Source organism: Macrosteles quadrilineatus, unplaced genomic scaffold (assembly GCF_028750875.1).
Source record: "Macrosteles quadrilineatus isolate MER2022 unplaced genomic scaffold, UCM_ALF_1.0 Scaffold_6__1_contigs__length_79288215, whole genome shotgun sequence".
NCBI lineage: Eukaryota > Metazoa > Arthropoda > Insecta > Hemiptera > Cicadellidae > Macrosteles > Macrosteles quadrilineatus.
Genome location: NW_026542599.1, coordinates 36,754,836 through 36,773,884, shown reverse-complemented (window position 1 = coordinate 36,773,884; position 19,049 = coordinate 36,754,836). Strand labels below are relative to the sequence as shown.

Here is a 19,049-nt window from a genome sequence, read left to right as displayed (position 1 = left end):
TTATTGATGTGATGATATATAAGTGGACTGTATAAATGATTGACTAAAATGCTATAACGAAACAACTAATGCGAATGTACTATTGAATGCGAATTAAGACTAATGAAATACGTGGAGGGATCTGCCTCACACGTCCTATACGAAAACTATGCCAAACGAACTTGACAATGTGGTGCTAGTTGAGACACTGACTATGACTGAACAAAAGACACCTTCCTCGCCCTCTATTGGGGTTGCAACTTTCTAAAGTGGTGAGGAAGGCCTGCCCTTTCGCAGAAGGACGAAGGTTTATTACTCTGTTACCGGCGCTAAAAGCCGACAACTGCCCTAAGAGAATGCCTGTTTGCTACTTCACAACTCTAAGTTAAAACTACACATGAAATATAGCATTTATACTAATTAGCTAATAATATAACGTAATGAAACACACTATCAGAAATATATACAATAACTCTCCTCAACATTCTCCCCCCTTGAAAGTGTAAATCTTTCAACTATTTCTATATTGCAAAAATCTAATTGAATTTAAATTGATACAATAATTACAATACTGCTGTATTTACAAACAAATTAATCAACCATGTTGAAATGATAGAATAACACAATGACACAAAGCAATACGAGTGAAGTACATTTAAAATATTGTAAAATACCTTATATGCTAAACACGAATATGATTTCTACAATGAAAACAAGTTAAATGATAAAGCTTTGAATAACACATTAAAAATCAGAACTCACGATGATGAATTGCCGATAACTTAATAAATGAAACTAACAATGACACACTAAACTGTACAAAAAGATGACAAGACTAATGTTAAATTGTCAGGGCCGGTTCTAGGAATTATTCAGAGTTATGCGAACACCCGAATAAGCGCCACCTAACCTAGGATCCCCCCCACCCCGCCACCAGGAACATAACTTAACCCTAACAACGATAAATTATAATAATAATAACGATTGAACTCATTGGTTATTCAAATGCAATAACAAAACTACTATGAAAACGATGAAAAATTACAATGCAAAATACTACAACTATTAAAAATCTTAACTAAAGCTTTTTATCTGAAACATTGATTTATCCTAAAATTTATCCTAAATGTAGATTTTTATGTTACACTTTCACTATTTGGCTTGGAGATTTTTACTATTTACACTACCACTTTAACGACTCACTCACTGACACTTGACACATATGGTTGACAAGGGTAGTTCTCAGCTGTTGCGCAGTGTGTGACGTCACTCCAGGGGTAGGACGCACAGACGGTTGACCGCTCGCTTGTACACGCCGGTGGTTGTTTTGACGGTTGCTACTCGAACTCTGCCGTCATCTCCGGGGTGGACCTCTGTGACCCGTCCGGTGACCCACTTCATTGGCGGTAGGTTGTCCTCTCGTATGACCACAAGTTGACCAGGAGTGATGTTCTTGGTCTCCGATGTCCATTTTGGCCGCTGTTGCAGGAAGGTTAAGTATTCCTTTGACCATCGTGCCCAGAAGTGTTGTACCATCTGTTGAGTCTGCTGCCACATGGAAAGTCTATTCATAGTTACATTCAATAAACTTGGTTCTGGTAAGGTTGTTAGTGCTCTACCAGTAAGAAAATGTCCAGGTGTAAGGGGTAATGGGTCATTAGGGTGATTGGAAATAGGTGTGAGAGGTCTGGAGTTCAAGCAAGCTTCTATTAATGTCAAAACTGTGTACGTAGCTTCATGTGTAAGTGATACATTTCCTACGACTCGTTTCAAATGATGTTTCATAGATTTCACTCCCGCTTCCCATAATCCTCCGAAGTGAGGTGACTTGGGGGGAATAAAATGCCAAGTTATTTTATGAATAGATGTTTCTTCAATGACCCTTCGTTGATGTTCTTGTGTCTTGAAGAGTTCACGTAGCTCCTTGAGTTCTCTGCTTGCTCCCACGTAGTTGGTCCCATTGTCAGAGTAAATATTGTTGCATATTCCACGTCTTGATATAAATCGCTTGAACGCAGCTATGAACGCTTCGGTGGTTAAATCTGATACCAGTTCTAAATGTATGGCTTTTGTAGTCATGCACACAAACAAAACGATGTAGCTCTTGATTTTTGGACTGTTTCTTCTTCGAGATGAGCGGGTGAAAATAGGCCCGCAAAAATCTGTGCCTGTGTTTGAGAATGGATGAGTGATTTCCAGTCTGCTCGTAGGTAAATCTCCCATCTGAGGTTGTGAAGTCCTTGGTTTCACTCGGAAGCATTTAATACATGAGTGGACGACTTTCCTAGCTAAGTCACGTCCCTTTAGCGGCCAGTACTGCTGACGTAATGATGCTAACATAAGCTGTGGCCCGGCATGAAGTTGTCGGATGTGCTCGTGTTTTACAATGAGTTCTGTTAAGTGGGACTTTGAACTTAGAATAATAGGATGTTTTTGATCATTGTGGATCTTTGCATTTCTAAGTCGACCTCCAACTCTTACTATTCCATCGTGGTCTATAAATGGTTGCAATGTGTGTAAGTGACTAGTAGGCTTTACTTGTTTCCCTGACCTAAGTCGTGTGTAGTCTTCATGTAAGTAAACTTGTTGGTCTGTTTTCAAAAGATGTCTAGTAGCTGCCTGTAATTCACTTACTACGATTGGTCACTGTTCACTGCGACTGTTCACTGCGACTGTTCACTGCGACCGTTCACTGCTACTGATATCGCGAATCCGGCTCGATAGGACCATGTTGCGGCGCGTGATGTGATGCGCCAATGTTATGGAAAATAATAGAAGAAACTAACACTTTAAAAACGAACTATGAATTTATTGATGTGATGATATAAGTGGACTGTATAAATGATTGACTAAAATGCTATAACGAAAAACTAATGTGAATGTACTATTGAATGCGAATTAAGACTAATGAAATACGTGGAGGGGTCTGCCTCACACGTCCTATGCGAAAACTACGAAACGAACTTAACAATGTGATGCTAGTCGAGACACTGACTATGACTGAATAAAAGACACCTTCCTCACCCTCGATTGGGGTTGCGACTTTCTAAAAGTGGTGAGGAAGGGCCCGTCCTTTCGCAGAAGGACGATGGTTTATTACTCTGTTACCGGCGCTAAAAGCCGACAACTGCCCTAAGAGAATGCATGTTTGCTACTTTACAACTCTAAGTTATAACTACATATGAAATATAGCATTTATAATAATTAGCTAATAATATAACGTAATGAAGCACAAATCATAAATATATACAATAACTCTCCTCAACATTCTCCCCCCTTGAAAGAGGAAATCTTTATGGTACGCCAATGTTATGGAAAATAATAAAAGAAACTAACACTTTAAAAACGAACTATGAATTTATTGATGTGATGATATATAAGTGGACTGTATAAATGATTGACTAAAATGCTATAACGAAACAACTAATGCGAATGTACTATTGAATGCGAATTAAGACTAATGAAATACGTGGAGGGATCTGCCTCACACGTCCTATACGAAAACTATGCCAAACGAACTTGACAATGTGGTGCTAGTTGAGACACTGACTATGACTGAACAAAAGACACCTTCCTCGCCCTCTATTGGGGTTGCAACTTTCTAAAAGTGGTGAGGAAGGGCCTGCCCTTTCGCAGAAGGACGAAGGTTTATTACTCTGTTACCGGCGCTAAAAGCCGACAACTGCCCTAAGAGAATGCCTGTTTGCTACTTCACAACTCTAAGTTAAAACTACACATGAAATATAGCATTTATACTAATTAGCTAATAATATAACGTAATGAAACACACTATCAGAAATATATACAATAACTCTCCTCAACATACGGTGCATTAATCCTAGCGGAGGACGGGAGCACGTATCATCTACAAGAGCCAGATTTATTATGCAGTTGATATCAGCTCAGAGTTCTGGAGCTTCGGTTTACAGCGTCACGTAACCATTTTGTCTTACGAGACTCTAGTTGAAACTGTTTAATCCAGGACAAATCTTTAAGATAGCTGTGGTAAATGTCATTGGATCTTAAATAATAAATGTATTAATGATTTATTTTATTAAAAAATATATAAGACCGATGCTACATTAAAGACAAATATCCCACAGGAAATCGTCAAGCTTTTCGAATTACAACTGCTCCATCCAGCTTTATTATATACAAAAAAATATATTTCTTAATTAGTTAATTAAAACACGGATTCCAGATGAATTGCCATTCCTTACTTATTCGTATTCATGATCGTGACCTAACAATTCTGATTACTTTCCTAACGCTTTCAACATCTTGATTTATACCCATCGTCATACAGAATAGCATAATCTTGTCCTTATTATGTTAAATTACTCTTCAGTAGTTACCGTTTGTTCCTAAAAGTGGATGACTTTAGGATATATGGATTTCCCAAAGGGAGAACCCTGAGGTATGGGTTCAAAGGTTTGACTGATTGTTCAAGAAATTAATCTGGCTAATGCAGGTTTACTTTAACTTACCTTTGTGGATAACCATCAAAGAGACCTTTCAATCCGTACGGGAGGGATTCTATATAGTCGGTGTGTGTGTGTGCGTGTGTGTGTGTGTTTTGTGTGTTTGTCTGTATGTGTGAACAAGGAAACAAGTATAATAATATTCCAACTGTATCAGGTAATACGTTGCAGGAATCAACCCTGAAGGCCTGGATTTAATTTATTTACTATTGGTACCATATTTTTTTATTCGTTTTCTTTTGCATTTTCACTATAATCAATGTTTTATATTGGATCATTACTGAAACTGATTTCTAATTATTTTTATGGTAAACTTTAATTTGGTCTATAGTAGGTTTTGTCATTTAATTATTGCCCAAAAATATAAATTGAACACATTTATTTATTAAATTGTCCAAGGTAATTCTGTTTTAGGGTGCCTATAAACTTTGGTAGCTGTCTTGTACTTAAGTAACATGCGTTTTAGTGTTTTATGAGGCATATAGCTTTGTGAATTTGATTCGATTAAGCTAATTAGTAATGAATTTCGTGAAATTACCATGAGTTGGTAGTTATCTCAGATTAAGAAAGGAAATGAAAGAGACCACAATGAGATACTTTATTGTTTGAAATCACTCTATGACATATTAATATATTTTATGTTTATGTTTGTACATTGTGTCAATAAATAAACTATGAAATAGCAACCGATTGTTTTTCTAATAACTTACTCTAAAACATTTAGATTTTAAATATCCGTACTGAAGTAAAACAAAATTCCATCATGTAAAAATATATATTTAAATTGTCAAAATTAGTTTTGTATTTAAATTATTGGATTGGATTACAGTTGTAAGCTTAGGCCTACTTGCTTAGTTACTTCTTAGTAGTCTAACGATTCAGGAGAAGTAGATAATTTTCAAAAACGTCCTGGTTTCTTTTATTATTTACAAGTATAATGTAAACATTCTTTCAACGCTTTTCGAAAAACGTATATATGTATTGTAACCATTTGCTGGAAGTTTAAAAATACTTCATATGCTACAATGATATCAATTTCGAACTTCAATCATAATTTTTGGTCCAATCGATGACAAATACAGACTTTTGGCATTGCAGGTTGATTAGTCAAATATAATCAGATTAGATAAACCAAATACGAGCTTAAAAAGTAACTTCATAACATTTGTGTAGATAATAAAAACCGTTGATGATTAATTTACGTGTTGCTAAAAGTTTAATTATCACCTCATAATGATTATGGACATTGACGTGTACGTTTAATTGAATAAATATTCAACGTAGACATTTTAGATGAATTCTGAGGTAAAAATATGTCCAGTCTCCAATGGTGGTTCAGTGGTTTCCACTTGATTTGTTTTATCCAAGTTCAAGAATCAGTATCTTTGACAGGTGGTTTCTATGGAGCGTTTCTCTTGATGGGATCCCACTCCATTTCCTTTATATACAACCGTTTCCTATTCCTTTTTCCATTAGACTCAGCGCCTTTGAAATGCTTCACGTACTCATACAACATTTGTATACTTTTCATAAATTCCTTTAAATCTAGTAATATAGTTATTACAAAAAAAAAGATTGGTAAATATTTTATTAAGATAAGGAAATACAAATGGCTTCGTCATTGTATAATGCTAGGTTTTCAAGAGGTTGGAGATTAATTAATGGATTCCGTTTATTTATTTTCCTCCTTGAATGAAATGCAAAGCTTGTGGCGACAATCGCATGATCAGGTCAGGTGTTGGGGGACTTTGGCATCTGACGTCATATCCAGCCATCTACCACATCTGACCTAGAAGGACGCCATTTGATGTGTCCCTCCCAGGTAACCAACACAAATAAATTTCTCGCCCCATTGTATAATATTAAGCTTGTTTTCATGTCTAGTTCATGTTAGTGACACTGAGCCCTAGGGTCAACGCAATGTTTTTTCTATTATTTAGGGTTGATTAAATGCTTTGTGCTTAAATGTTTGGTTACTTAACCAAGGGACAAGTCATCTTTTATAACCAGTAAATTTTATTTGGTTTGAACGAGATTCGAAATAACTGATATAAAAAAAGTGTTAGAAAAAATACGATCCAAGCGGCACCGTACGTAATCAATGTGTTGTATGTTTTTTCATGACTAGGTGCACCTTCTTCGGGGAGCGAGCTTGCATAGTGGTTAGAGCGCAGGACTTCAGTCCCTGAGGTCCCGGGTTCGATCCTCACCAAATCACCAATGGATTTTATCTAAGTGATAATGCCGCAACTCCTAGGTCTAGCCTGAAGTAATGTGAAAAACAATCCCAGGCCCGAAAAAAGAAAGGAAGGGAAAAAAATAATTTGTTAAAATAGGAATATATAATTTTTGTGTAATTTAAATATTTTTTTATGAGTTTTTACCCTAAAACTTAGCCGTATTAGCCGTACACTCTCTGTAGGCAAACCCAATAATTTTAATATCGTTCGTTCATTGTCAATTACTTTATTCTACTCAGAGAAATTGTATGGTCAATACTTAGAATTTTAAATTACCGATTCAGCTATTTTTATGCATCCATATATTTGATAATTGTGTTTTTGCGACATTTGCAATGAAATATATTATCAGTAGATATGCTTATCACATCCAAACTAAATACTACCCATGTTTCATAAGTGTGGGTGCGCAAAAGAATAGCAGAGTAAACCAGGGGATGGATCATTAGAAGGAGGAGTAAAGCAATATATTTTGCTGATTTGACGCGCAAAGTTTCATCTGCATACGTCAGAGGTTTCGACAATCCTTTGTCACTGTTTCCACTAATGATGCAAAATCATGGAATATAAACTGATTTAATGAGCTGAAAGTTTATTAGTTTGAAAAGGTGAAAGGTACAGAATAATTTAAAGGTACAGAATAATTTAAGGGTACAGAATAATTTAAAGGTACAGAATAATTTAAAGGTACATTCTGTATATGTTCTGTAAAGTTTTTTTCCTGTAAAGCACGAGAAAATAAAAAAGGTTTAAAAGTCTCGTAAGATTAAAAGTCTAAACAAAAACTTGTAATATTTCAGAAATATCAGTAGAAAAAGGTATAAAGATTTGTTATTGTTATAATACACACTTACTAGTGGTTACCCACCATTTAGTCTACGGTAAAATTAATATGTATTTAGAATGAATATAATTAAACTAAATATCTAAATAATTAATTTGTTGGGCTTTCATAAAAGATTGGTTGTACTTTTAGCCACTAAACGTTCATTTAAAAAAATGTTACAAAGGTTTATAAAATTATTTTAAATTCATTTTAAATCTGTTTCTTTTGATTTAAGGATGTTTACACTAATTTTATAATATTGCGACGTTCGATTTTACTATGTCAACAACTATAAAGTACATAAGTAGAATATATTACTTAAAAGTAACTAGGATAAGTTCTTAAGTAAACCAAACACCTGATTAGTGCCATATGTACGTGATTACGAAATAAAACAAAGGAACCTATGTAAAATTATTAGTGCCAGTGCAAGATAATATAGTTTACCCAAGCAATGGTTTGCTTGCGTCATCATATGTTACCATTATCCTCTATTTGTGCTAACAGCTGTGGTGGTGTTGTATTTTAGCCCAATAGTGCTAATAGGAAACCTGTTCAAAATCGGACAAACTTAGGCCTACTTTTAAAATACTTTTCTTTTGGGTCTAACTGGCATAGCGTGTTCCAATAAGAATAAAAATCTTTGCGATAATTTGAAAATTAAAAAATGAAAAAAATTATTAGAAAATATTTTAGTTAATTCAAGTCATCAATGTGTATTAAAGGTAAATGTAAAACAAAAAAGATAGTTTACCCGCCTAAGTAAAAAATTAAACATTATAAATTGTGATTTTTCCGTGGTTAAGCAATTAAAGGGGGTACTTACATTAACGCTAATTAAATGACATGTTACTAGATAGCTTTGTTAATAAATAGACACACCTCACTACCCAGTACCACTTTAATGCATGCACAATAAAATGTTCATTGGGAAATTATTAGGAACTGGTAACGAAATCATGCTAAGTTTTTTTGTCAACTCTTCTAAAGCTATATTTGTTTATAAACCTATTATTACATTTACAATATATAAGTAGACAACGTTCAATATAGATATATAATTAGCTTAAGATCCCTCAAGTTTAGATCCTCTAGAACGGATGGGTCAAGATGCCAATTATGGCGTTAGAAGCAGGCATTGAGAACCGATACAGCTATTGAATGCTTACTATGTTTGCCAAGAGATTGATTATACAATTATTTAGGTATTCAATTCAATTCAATTCAATTATTTAAGATGGGGACGCCACTATGTGCGTATTTTAACCCAAATATGAGTGAAGGATGAGTGTAGGATGAGTGTAAGTATAAGTATAAGTACTGATGGTTTGCTTTATTTTTTATGTTACGTTTAAAGAACTCTAATATTTTATAGATTATAAAGCTGCTATTTTTGAAAAAAATAAAGATATTACAAAAGTACGAATAAGATACTTTTGTAATATTTCAACCACTTTGGTAAGACATATGTTATTTAAAAGTTGATTTTTGGGATAAAAGAATGGTAAATGTATTTTATGAAACATAATGAAACTAAATTGGCGTAACTTTCTATAGCTATTATCAGGTATAAGGTACTGGCACTTGTTTACCGTTACCATTAAAATGTGTAACTAAAACATTCACACGTTAGGTATGATATGTGTTTGTGGTTCATGGTAACATATTATTTAAACAAGTAGTTTCTTTGTTAGAATTACACATTATTGTAGCCCAAAATAATACTGTACCTGAAGATGTGACTCCTTATCTATCCCCACTTATGTTTACCTGTAACAAAAACGTATTTTTAATTTAAGTGTGTTTGAATAGTTATAGATTTTGTACCAAATAATAAAATGTTATTAAAATTTATTTAAAGAACAATTTTCCTATAAAGCTATACAATACATGCCAAATTAAACTAACTTTAGCCCCATAACGAAAACTCGTAGGAAATGTATGTAAATTCAACCTATTTTACCTCGTTGCGAGGTAATTTGATAAAAATTTGATAAAAAAAGTATTAGAAAGATAGGTAGCTTGATAATAAGAAAACCATCTATGCAGTATTCTCATAACGTTGAAAAATCTTCAATCTTTGAATCCATATTAAAATTTGTTAGGTGTGATATTCTTTCGTTGAAGCGTAAGTTGGGCGTTTTTTTGATAATGTTGCAGGCAAAATGTACAATTCAGGTATTCTATAGAATTACCAGTAATTTCTTACAATGCCTGAAGCTTTTAGGTAAGGTATGAAATAGAGTAATAACGATAGGGTTTTACACTTTGACTAGGTATTACGTATAGGCTAATGCATGAGCGTTCAATGGAATTCCCTTAGTTAGGTATGTCAGGCAAAGTATAAAATCATAAAAAAAAACTTGATCCAACCGGAAAGTGTTTGTGTGTGCATGGGTTAGGTTTAGGTTGGTTGATTTAAAATAAGATAAAGCAATGTAAAAAAAATGATACAAAAGTCTGAAAAAAGTCCTACAACAATGTATTTTATACTTTTCTTATATTTCCAACGGGTATTCTATAGAACGGCTAGGCAAAGTATATAATAAGCTCTATTTTATACTCTACCCAGTTCATTTAAGGTGTTGTATAGAAGGCCTAGTCATTCTATGGAATACCTGATTAATGCCTGATGCCTGATGCCTGATTATTTTACTTTGCATTTTACATATATATTTGGCAATGTAATATATTTAATTAATATATTGTTTGTATAAGTTATTTTTGTATAATTTATATTCCATATTTTAGAAATATATGTTTTTCTCTGAGATATTAGGCACAAATTCACATTGTGCTTTGACAACAAGAACAAATACCACAACGTAAACGCAGGCAGGACCAAACTCTGTGATAAACCGCAAAAAATAGTTATTCTAACTATACTTGCTGTATTGTGTTCTACACTTTAATATGTCATGGCAAACAATATTATATGTTTATACCAATACCCTTTTACTTGTAATATGTAAAATCCTACTATGAATAAAAAATTTATTAAAAATAAATATACAACTGAAACGTCGATTTACGAAATATTACACAACTCGTTTCCTTCTAAGGGTCGCTGTCAAAATTAAAAAGAAAGCAAAAGGACAATATAGCTGCTTTGTATCCAATGTATTTTTCCTTGTAAAATTGTACTTACACGATCCATTCATACCGTTTCTTATAGAATATCCATTTTTAAAATTAAGCAACGGCATTTTATGTTAATGTCCGTTACCTAGGTATAGGTCCCCTTAACTGTAAATCTTTATGTTTTCATCAATGAAATAATAGGACAATGTCTTGTTACTAAAGTAGCAAGTGCATGACTAAATGAAGATAAAGTCCACAGTAGTATATTGTAGTTATTTCGAAAAGAATCACGTGGCAAGTTTTTGAAGTATTATTTCATAACAGACCTTTACCTGTAGATCGAAAATTAAATTACATACTTTGTATGATAAACTACTATAAAATTATGTTTAAAAATACATTTTTTGAAATTTTCATTTGATATTATTATTTGTTTAAATTGAATTTCTCAATCAAAACATGATCGCTTTATTTTTATTTGGATATTAAAAAAATTGCCTACCCTAATTGCTGGGGTATCAAACAACTTTAAAGGTTTGTATTGTCAAATAAAGCATGCACAACCAAGTGAACTGAGAAGAAACTATAGTTATTAGGAAAAAATTACGGAATAAATTGGAATATATTCAAAGTGTTTAGTGATATTTTTGTACTACGATTTAAACTAATGGGGAAAGGATCAATTTATGCCAATGTTTTTACTATTTAAGATTCACTTAGGGTTTTTAGTTTTTATAAAATTTTTAAATACAGTTGATTCATTAAGTTCTAAACCATGTGTAAAGCTCTAAACAGTTAACATATGATTTAAAACAGATTGTTTTATGAATAGTCGATACTAAATTCTGTACAGTATTTACGTATGCCCAACTAACTCTAATATACAGGGGGACCATAATTTGTATTTCAACTAGAGAAAATAACTTTTACCTTAATAATTTATTAGGCTACTCATAAATAAATATTTTTACAAGAGCGCTGCTTGTGCCCATTGGTTCTCATACACGGGGTAATATGCACGTTAACGCTGTAGTAAATAAGGTGATTTATCATAAGTTTATTGCAGATATCACATGTGATAAGGTCGGTTGCTCTGGTGATGTGTGAGAAATGACGTCTCACAGTGATATCCTTGGAAGTCTATGGTAATATTCACACATCATCCATCATAACATTTCGGCAGCCGCAATACAGACAGCTAAACATATGTGACCGACGGTTTTAATATTAGGTGTCCGGCACAGTATCGTTTCAATTCACTTTCAAGGACATTTTGTAATAGAGGTTCATAATAAGAAAAAAACTAATCAAAGTATCAAATATTTTGTGAGGTATAAATAAAAACACTGATTGCTATTTATTTTATGTTTGTTATTGTGTCACATTGTGTCTGTTACAACATTGATAACATTAGTTACCTTTTGTAGACACTATTTAGACACGAATTTGGATTTATCATTGTTCCGTTAGAGTGATACGTTTTATTTTCAAATAACGGCCTTAAATGTTCGAATACAATTATAGTAAGACGGAAATAACTAAGAGAACTGGTTTAGACATGGGAGATATTTGTAAAATGATCATGTAAATATTTGGTTGACTTGGATATTGTTGACGCAGTATGAAAAGAATTCCGTTTATTACACAAGTTTAAAGAGCATTTCCCACCTTTGCTAAAGTCACTTCAGCTTTTGGTGATACAATTTACAATTTCATTAATCATATTATAACTTCAAGGTTACATATTTGCTAAACAAAAAAAATCGCATGTTGAGAATATGTAATTAAGATTTAACACTTAACAACTAATAACCACGTGACAATAAATTACGGTGAAATGTAAAAATATATGTACGAAGTATACGGGTTTCAATTCCTTATTCGTGTACGAACTGTTATAGTATAAATGTTTTAGATAGTGTTTTATTGCAAAATACTAGTTGACTACAATTTTATAAACCTATACGGCATGTAATAATCCTTGTTAACTATTTTATCATTATACATCACAAGGTTGTGCAAAACTGTTGTTTATTTGTTGTAAATTTTTTGATAATATTAATTTGGTAACATAATGGATTTATATTTTTATATCTTGATGACAATAGTTTTTTTTTTGCGTTGAAAATTTAATTTTAATGTTTATAACTTTTAAAAAAATGTACCATTTAATAAAACAAATTGTATGATTTTTAAAATCTAATTACACTAAACTAGCTACATTACACAAGTGTTTATTTAATTCGAGTTGTATATTTTACTCTTACGAGTAATCATGCCAAAATTATAAAATAAACACGATAAACAACATACAGTCGATGCTGTAAAATAGTGGTGGATAACATATTGAGTGTACAGTGGCGTAAAATGACATGTCTGACAACGTAACGATGTGTTCAATATTACTTGCAGCATTTCCTTCATATAAACTTATTGAACTTACTATTCAAGACAAATCTCCTAATATGTTTTAAATGGTATTATATTGCAAAACACTAGTTGTCTATGATTTTATAAACCTACACGGCATGTAATAATCCTTGTTAACTATTTAATCATTATACATCGCCAGGTACATTCTTTTATAAGAAGAAAGCTTTCTCTTACAAACTCAGGGCGCAATTATCGATTTATATACTGTATAGCAGCTTGATGGTGAAACAGACTACATGAAAAGATTGATGTAAAATACTTAAAATATTCAATTCTACAATACAAATATTATTTATTTGTTTATATTTTACTTACCCCATAAATACATCATCAATGGCATTATAAATGCACTCATTTTATATCATATACACGTTTAACGTTTATTCCAGTTTACTATTAGTTTTATATATTTTTTCATCCGGATATTGTTTAGGTAGGTTGATAAGTTCTATTCCAAGTGAGATCTTTTCTGGACTTAAATTACATTGTTGTTGGACTAACAATTGGTTACACCATTTAACACAAGTTCTATGATGAATTGTAACAATATCAGGGTTTAGAAAAGTGTCTTAAAAATCATAAGATTCCAAAGCAGTGACAGCACAGAGAAACTGTTCTTATAAATCAACTAGCATCAATTACATACTGTATCATTGGTTGAATATTAAGTGTACAATGAACCATGACCTTATAGATAAGTGATATTGTGGTCAGCTGTAATCCCCTTACCTAGTATTAGCCCCTAGGCGACTAGACACAGAGGCACCACAGCTGTTAGCTTTAGCAAAGGGTAATGGTAACCCACAATGGCACTTGTGGACCTTGACTTTGAAAGGTCTTTACGTCCTCAAAGCCCTCTAATGCTTCATCGTCTAGAGTAATTTCTGACTAATTTGTGGTGTTATACGATTTGCTGGGACGCTGTTCTATAAATGTAGTGTTTAATGCCAATCTAAATATTCTAGGAGATAGTACTTTTATTGTTCAGAGGATCGAGAGCGTTATTAAATGGCGTGAAGTTGATAAGTTTACTTATTTATTCTATATAAACCAACAGGTTTATTATCGTTAGGGGTTTGAATGAATGTTTTTCTTCGGCCTAAAAATAACTCTTTATCCATACTTATGTACACTCAAAAGAAGAAGTTTAAATGTATAAAGGATTTCGTCCCAGTTTTTTACTAACGTCAACTTTTGTAAAATGCCCTATAAAATATACTCCCACCACTTACCGATCATGTCCATGATAAAGGTTTTTGACAAGCTTAAGGTAGAAAGTACGTTCAAATAGATAAAACCTCTTATTTGACAAAGTGTAGCAATAACTAATGTTAAATCTTTAAGCATTTTATATAGCTTATTCAAATGTCAAGAAATATGGTAAAAACCATAAAAATACATCATAGACCTAAAATTAGAATACAGTATTTAGGCATATATATCCATCGCAACTATTAAAAAAGTGCAAATAATCTTTAAAATATAAATTAAATTAAGACTTATTAAATTAAATTAAATTATTAAATTAACAATCCATATATACTTTCTACTATGATACTATATTCAAAAGAATATCTGTGCTTTTAGATCGATGATTTCAAAAATAAATTTCCGAACTGGATTTATGTAATATAGGGCTACGTCAGAACGGATATTCAAGAGATAAATTAAATACAGTAAATCCGCTTTCGTTGTAAAACATCTGCAACTGACGTGCTGAATTTTGTTAAATTATTGAATTTTATCAATACTATTTTGTTAAGTTACAGTAAAGTAAACTAAATACAATCCAATTGATGCATTAGAATGTTGTGTCATCTGAATTTATGTTATTTGTAATTATAACTTTTTACGATTGGTTATATCATCTCGAAGTTTTTTGTATGTTCTTTTTAAATGATTATTTACTCATACGTGTACCTTTAAATATTCGTTCATAATTTTTTAGGTACAATCAATTATTTCATTTTATTTTGTATAATGGACAACTTTAAATTATTTGTATCGATTTGTGAATTTTTCAATTAATTAGGCCTAATTTATCGTTGCTCTAATTTAATTCAAACCAAACAACCGTTTACTAGACCTATTTACAAACAAAAATCGTTGAAGAGTAAAGAGGTTTGTGTGTTTAATCATCAAATCCCTAGGAGTGTTTGGTTTACGTTCGAAACTTTAAATACCCTTGACCAAAATATACGAATACTTACTCTCAAACATCATTTTCTAACAAAGCAGTCTAAAAAAAACAAAGAAAATTGTAAAAAGTTAATACACTATCGATGTTAAATTAAATAGAAATTTTATATTGCAACGTAGATGATTTGAAAAATTAACCTGCACTCATATAATGTGTATAATAGTAAATTTAAAATTACTACTCTTAAAAGTATTACCACCTCAGCAACAAAATTGTATAAAGATAAACATAACGCGATGAAAAAAAATTAAAAAAAATCTTTGTTTCTACAATATTGTATGTTTTATAAGTATAAATAAAAATTTGTTTGCCCAAATAAAATTATTTTTTACTGCTGTTATAAAGTATAACATAAACTTTAAACCAAATAAATAGTGCAAATCATACTTTGATATACAGCAAAAATTTTAATTGTATACGATTTCAACACTATTGAATCGGCAAGGTTGAACTTGTAAAAGACGATACGCTTGCAAATATGAACGAGCGAGGTATTCATAAACAGCCCATTAATTCCTTTTGATGCGGAGAGCGCAAAGTTAAGGCAGCAACATAATGAAACCCTGACGTGAAGCCATTAACAACATGCTCAGGGATTAATAAGACCGAGTTGCTTTTTGTTAAACCACCTTTGCGTTTTACACATGAGTAGTTATAACAGTTCACGTTTTCTTGAAGTTGCATATGCTTGTTTATAGTTTTGCTGACTTCTTGAGATACTTTTATACAAAAAGTTGATTAAACGAAATAGTACTATCTTTAAATAGTGAGGTTATACCTTTAATTTAATACCTTTGATTTAATTTAAATTTATTTATTAAAATAAGTGTTGTAGAAGAGCCAAATAAACTCGGAGTAAAAACAAATTTAACTCCAATATGAAATGTACATAGATAAATAAAATTGTGCTGATTAAAGATGACGACGTTTGATTGCACATCTGTGCGTGCATAGCTTTAATTTAAGACCAAAATCCCAAAAATCTGTTAGGTAAAAAAACCAATATTTTTTACAAACTTATCTACAGACCATTCTACAGACCACCGTACCTCTCCGACGTGATATGGTGCAACAGGGGAGGTTGACCATTGAGCTATTCATTCATTCTGAGTAACATGGTAGTTCATGTTGTGCTATGAGTAGACATAGCATACTCTAGGTTGAGTTTGTTACTTTATAAATTGTTCTTTCATTTATTTAATACTCTACTTGTAGTAGAAAGATACACAATCCGATAAAGGGATAATCCGATAATATAATGAGAGAAATATACAACCTTACTGAATACAATGTTTATAAAGCAATAATTTGATAGATAATAATCTAGTAAAGGAAGATATACAGAATGTTCCGGAACTCTCTACCAATATTTTAGGGCATTGCTTCTGGGTAACAAAACATACCTAAATATCATATTTAAATTGTCTGGAAGTCCCTAGTTACTCACACAGCCGCCATTTTGTTTTTTCAGTTATTATTTTTTTCTACTGAATGGTTTAACATACGAAATGGAAACTTTGCACAAGCATTTATGACAACTAGACAAAGCTACAAAAAAAATATGAAGATTTTTCAAATTCATAAAACAAAATGGCGACCATTTAAAATTTTGTTTCTTAAATAACTCAAAAACAGTTGATTTTATAAAAGTGTTTAATGACCGCCATTTTGTGTTATGAATTTGAAAAATCGTCATAATTTTTTGGTAGCTTTGTCTAGTTGTCATAAATGTTTGTGCAAAGTTTCCATTTCGTATGTTTAACCATTCTTTAGAAAAAAAATAATAACTGAAAAAAACAAAATGGTGGCTTTGTGAGTACCTAGGGACTTCCAGACAATTTAAATATGATATTTAGGTATGTTTCTACCGAGGAGAAATGCTCTAAAATATTGGTAGAGAGTTCCGGGACACTCCTGTATAAGCAATGATATAGAGCTGTACTTTGCCAAACCTCTGAGGTCTTGGATACGAATGTACATAGTACCCTGATTACGAGAGCAAATACCACAACAGTAAACCAAGTCAGGACCAAACTCTGTTGTTACCACAAGGTAGTAGGATTAACTCTTCTCTCTATATATTGGATTCTGAGTGAAAAGTAATAAGAGATAAATTAATTATTGAATAGCTATTTTTACTCTATAAAACCACGGTTTATTTATTATGTTTACAATATCGACGTAAATATTTTAAACCATTTACTAAGTCATGTAAGTGACCAATTCGTACAAACTGTTAAATGAAATAATGGAGAAATAAAGATTACCAAAACGTTAACATGTTTTCCTGTACATATATATTATAAACATATATTATAATTCAACATGAAAGAGAGCGCAAACGGAAAATTCAATTGTATTGTAACAATATTCAAAATAAATAATTGGTCTAGACCTTTAAAATACACAAAGAGTAAATAGCTTTGTTGCTAATAAGGTCCCTTGAGTCTTCTGTTGACGGGTATATTTTTCTTCCAAATTTAGTTTTTCCTTTGTTATATGATATACACTACGGTGCATCATATAACAAGATATATACATATTTTTATTTTGTTTATGTATAATACGATTGGTCTGTGGTTTATTTGATAGTGAGACGTATTGTTTAACCAACGCAGAGAAATAAGAGTATAAGTAAAACGTTCATTTATATATAAAGGGTTCTTTTGTCATTGATTTCCCTGTGAACGGATAAGAGTAGGGTTTTACAAGCTGTTAGGCTGTTTAAAAAAAAACGAAACCGAAAAACAACATAACTAAGGAGTTTGATATCAAAATGAATCGTAAATCATTAAATAAAGCATAAGCAAAAAGAAAATAATTAATTTTGTATTAATTTCTTGCAAAAGAATCAGCTGAAAACTAAATAAAACCTAAATTACACGTTTAGCTCTAATAATACATTCCTAAAAAATTTTAGTTAGTATCATATATACATGTAGATCTAGTAAATAAAATAAATATTTTTTTTCTTCTGTTAAATCAACCATTTTCATATGTAGGTCAGCGGTTAAACTCGCACTATGTGAACGATCCTAAATCTCTTGGTTGAACTTACTCTAGCAGTCGAGGTCACGTAGAATCGAGTACGTGTCTCAGTAACTGTATAAGCAGGAAAGTCACATACAAATATGTGACTATTAGGAATTAAAATTTCTATTTCGTTTAAATAATTCGAATGTGTCACGTCCAATTTAACACACGCCTTTACCAATTGTATATTTCATTGTAGTCAGAGAAGGCTACTTATCGTTTCGTAATGCTGGATCCAATTAAGATTTAAATACACGTTTACAAGTGTAGTATTCCCCTGGCAAACACGTTAAGTTTTTTTTTTTGTGCTTGAAATACAGGATTTCATGCTTTTTATTTATCTAGGACAGGGGTAATTGAAAGTAAATTTTGAAAAAAAGAATGACACGAAATATACATTTTGAGCTGTGACAGTGGATTTTTCAGTGGGTTAAAAAGAAATGAAATTATGTTTACAGCCATTAAACTCATTGCATGTATTTGCAAGCGTCACATCCAATACACAATCAACATGTTGCATAGTTTTCTCTAAAATTATAAATCTTTACATCTTAAAATAAATACTAATTTTAAACTCCTTGCCTAACCTTACATTTACGATAGTTCATTTTATTCGAGAGATCATTCAGAAGAGCATTTTAAAAGTGGCAGAATTGAAACATGCGATTTAAAGTTGAGTTAAAGTTAGGTTTTCTGTCTAGGTTTCAAAGTATTAGTAGATCTCGTTTTATATTTTGAATTCGGTATAAGATGCTAATAAGGTTTATTTTATATAG

The 19,049-nt window shown here is 31.8% G+C and overlaps 1 protein-coding gene across 1 annotated transcript; it reads right to left on the bottom strand.

The window, feature by feature from the left end:
* Positions 1-1,245: 1,245 nt before the first annotated feature.
* LOC128997464 (uncharacterized) lies at positions 1,246-2,319 on the bottom strand. Its single transcript, XM_054423103.1, has one exon. It carries the CDS (start codon positions 2,317-2,319, stop codon positions 1,246-1,248), a length of 1,074 nt encoding a protein of 357 aa, XP_054279078.1.
* Positions 2,320-19,049: the final 16,730 nt, after the last annotated feature.

Excerpts from the sequence above, each read along its gene's own strand:
- LOC128997464 (XM_054423103.1), bottom strand. The coding sequence starts at position 2,319 with ATGTTAGCATCATTACGTCAGCAGTACTGGCCGCTAAAGGGACGTGAC.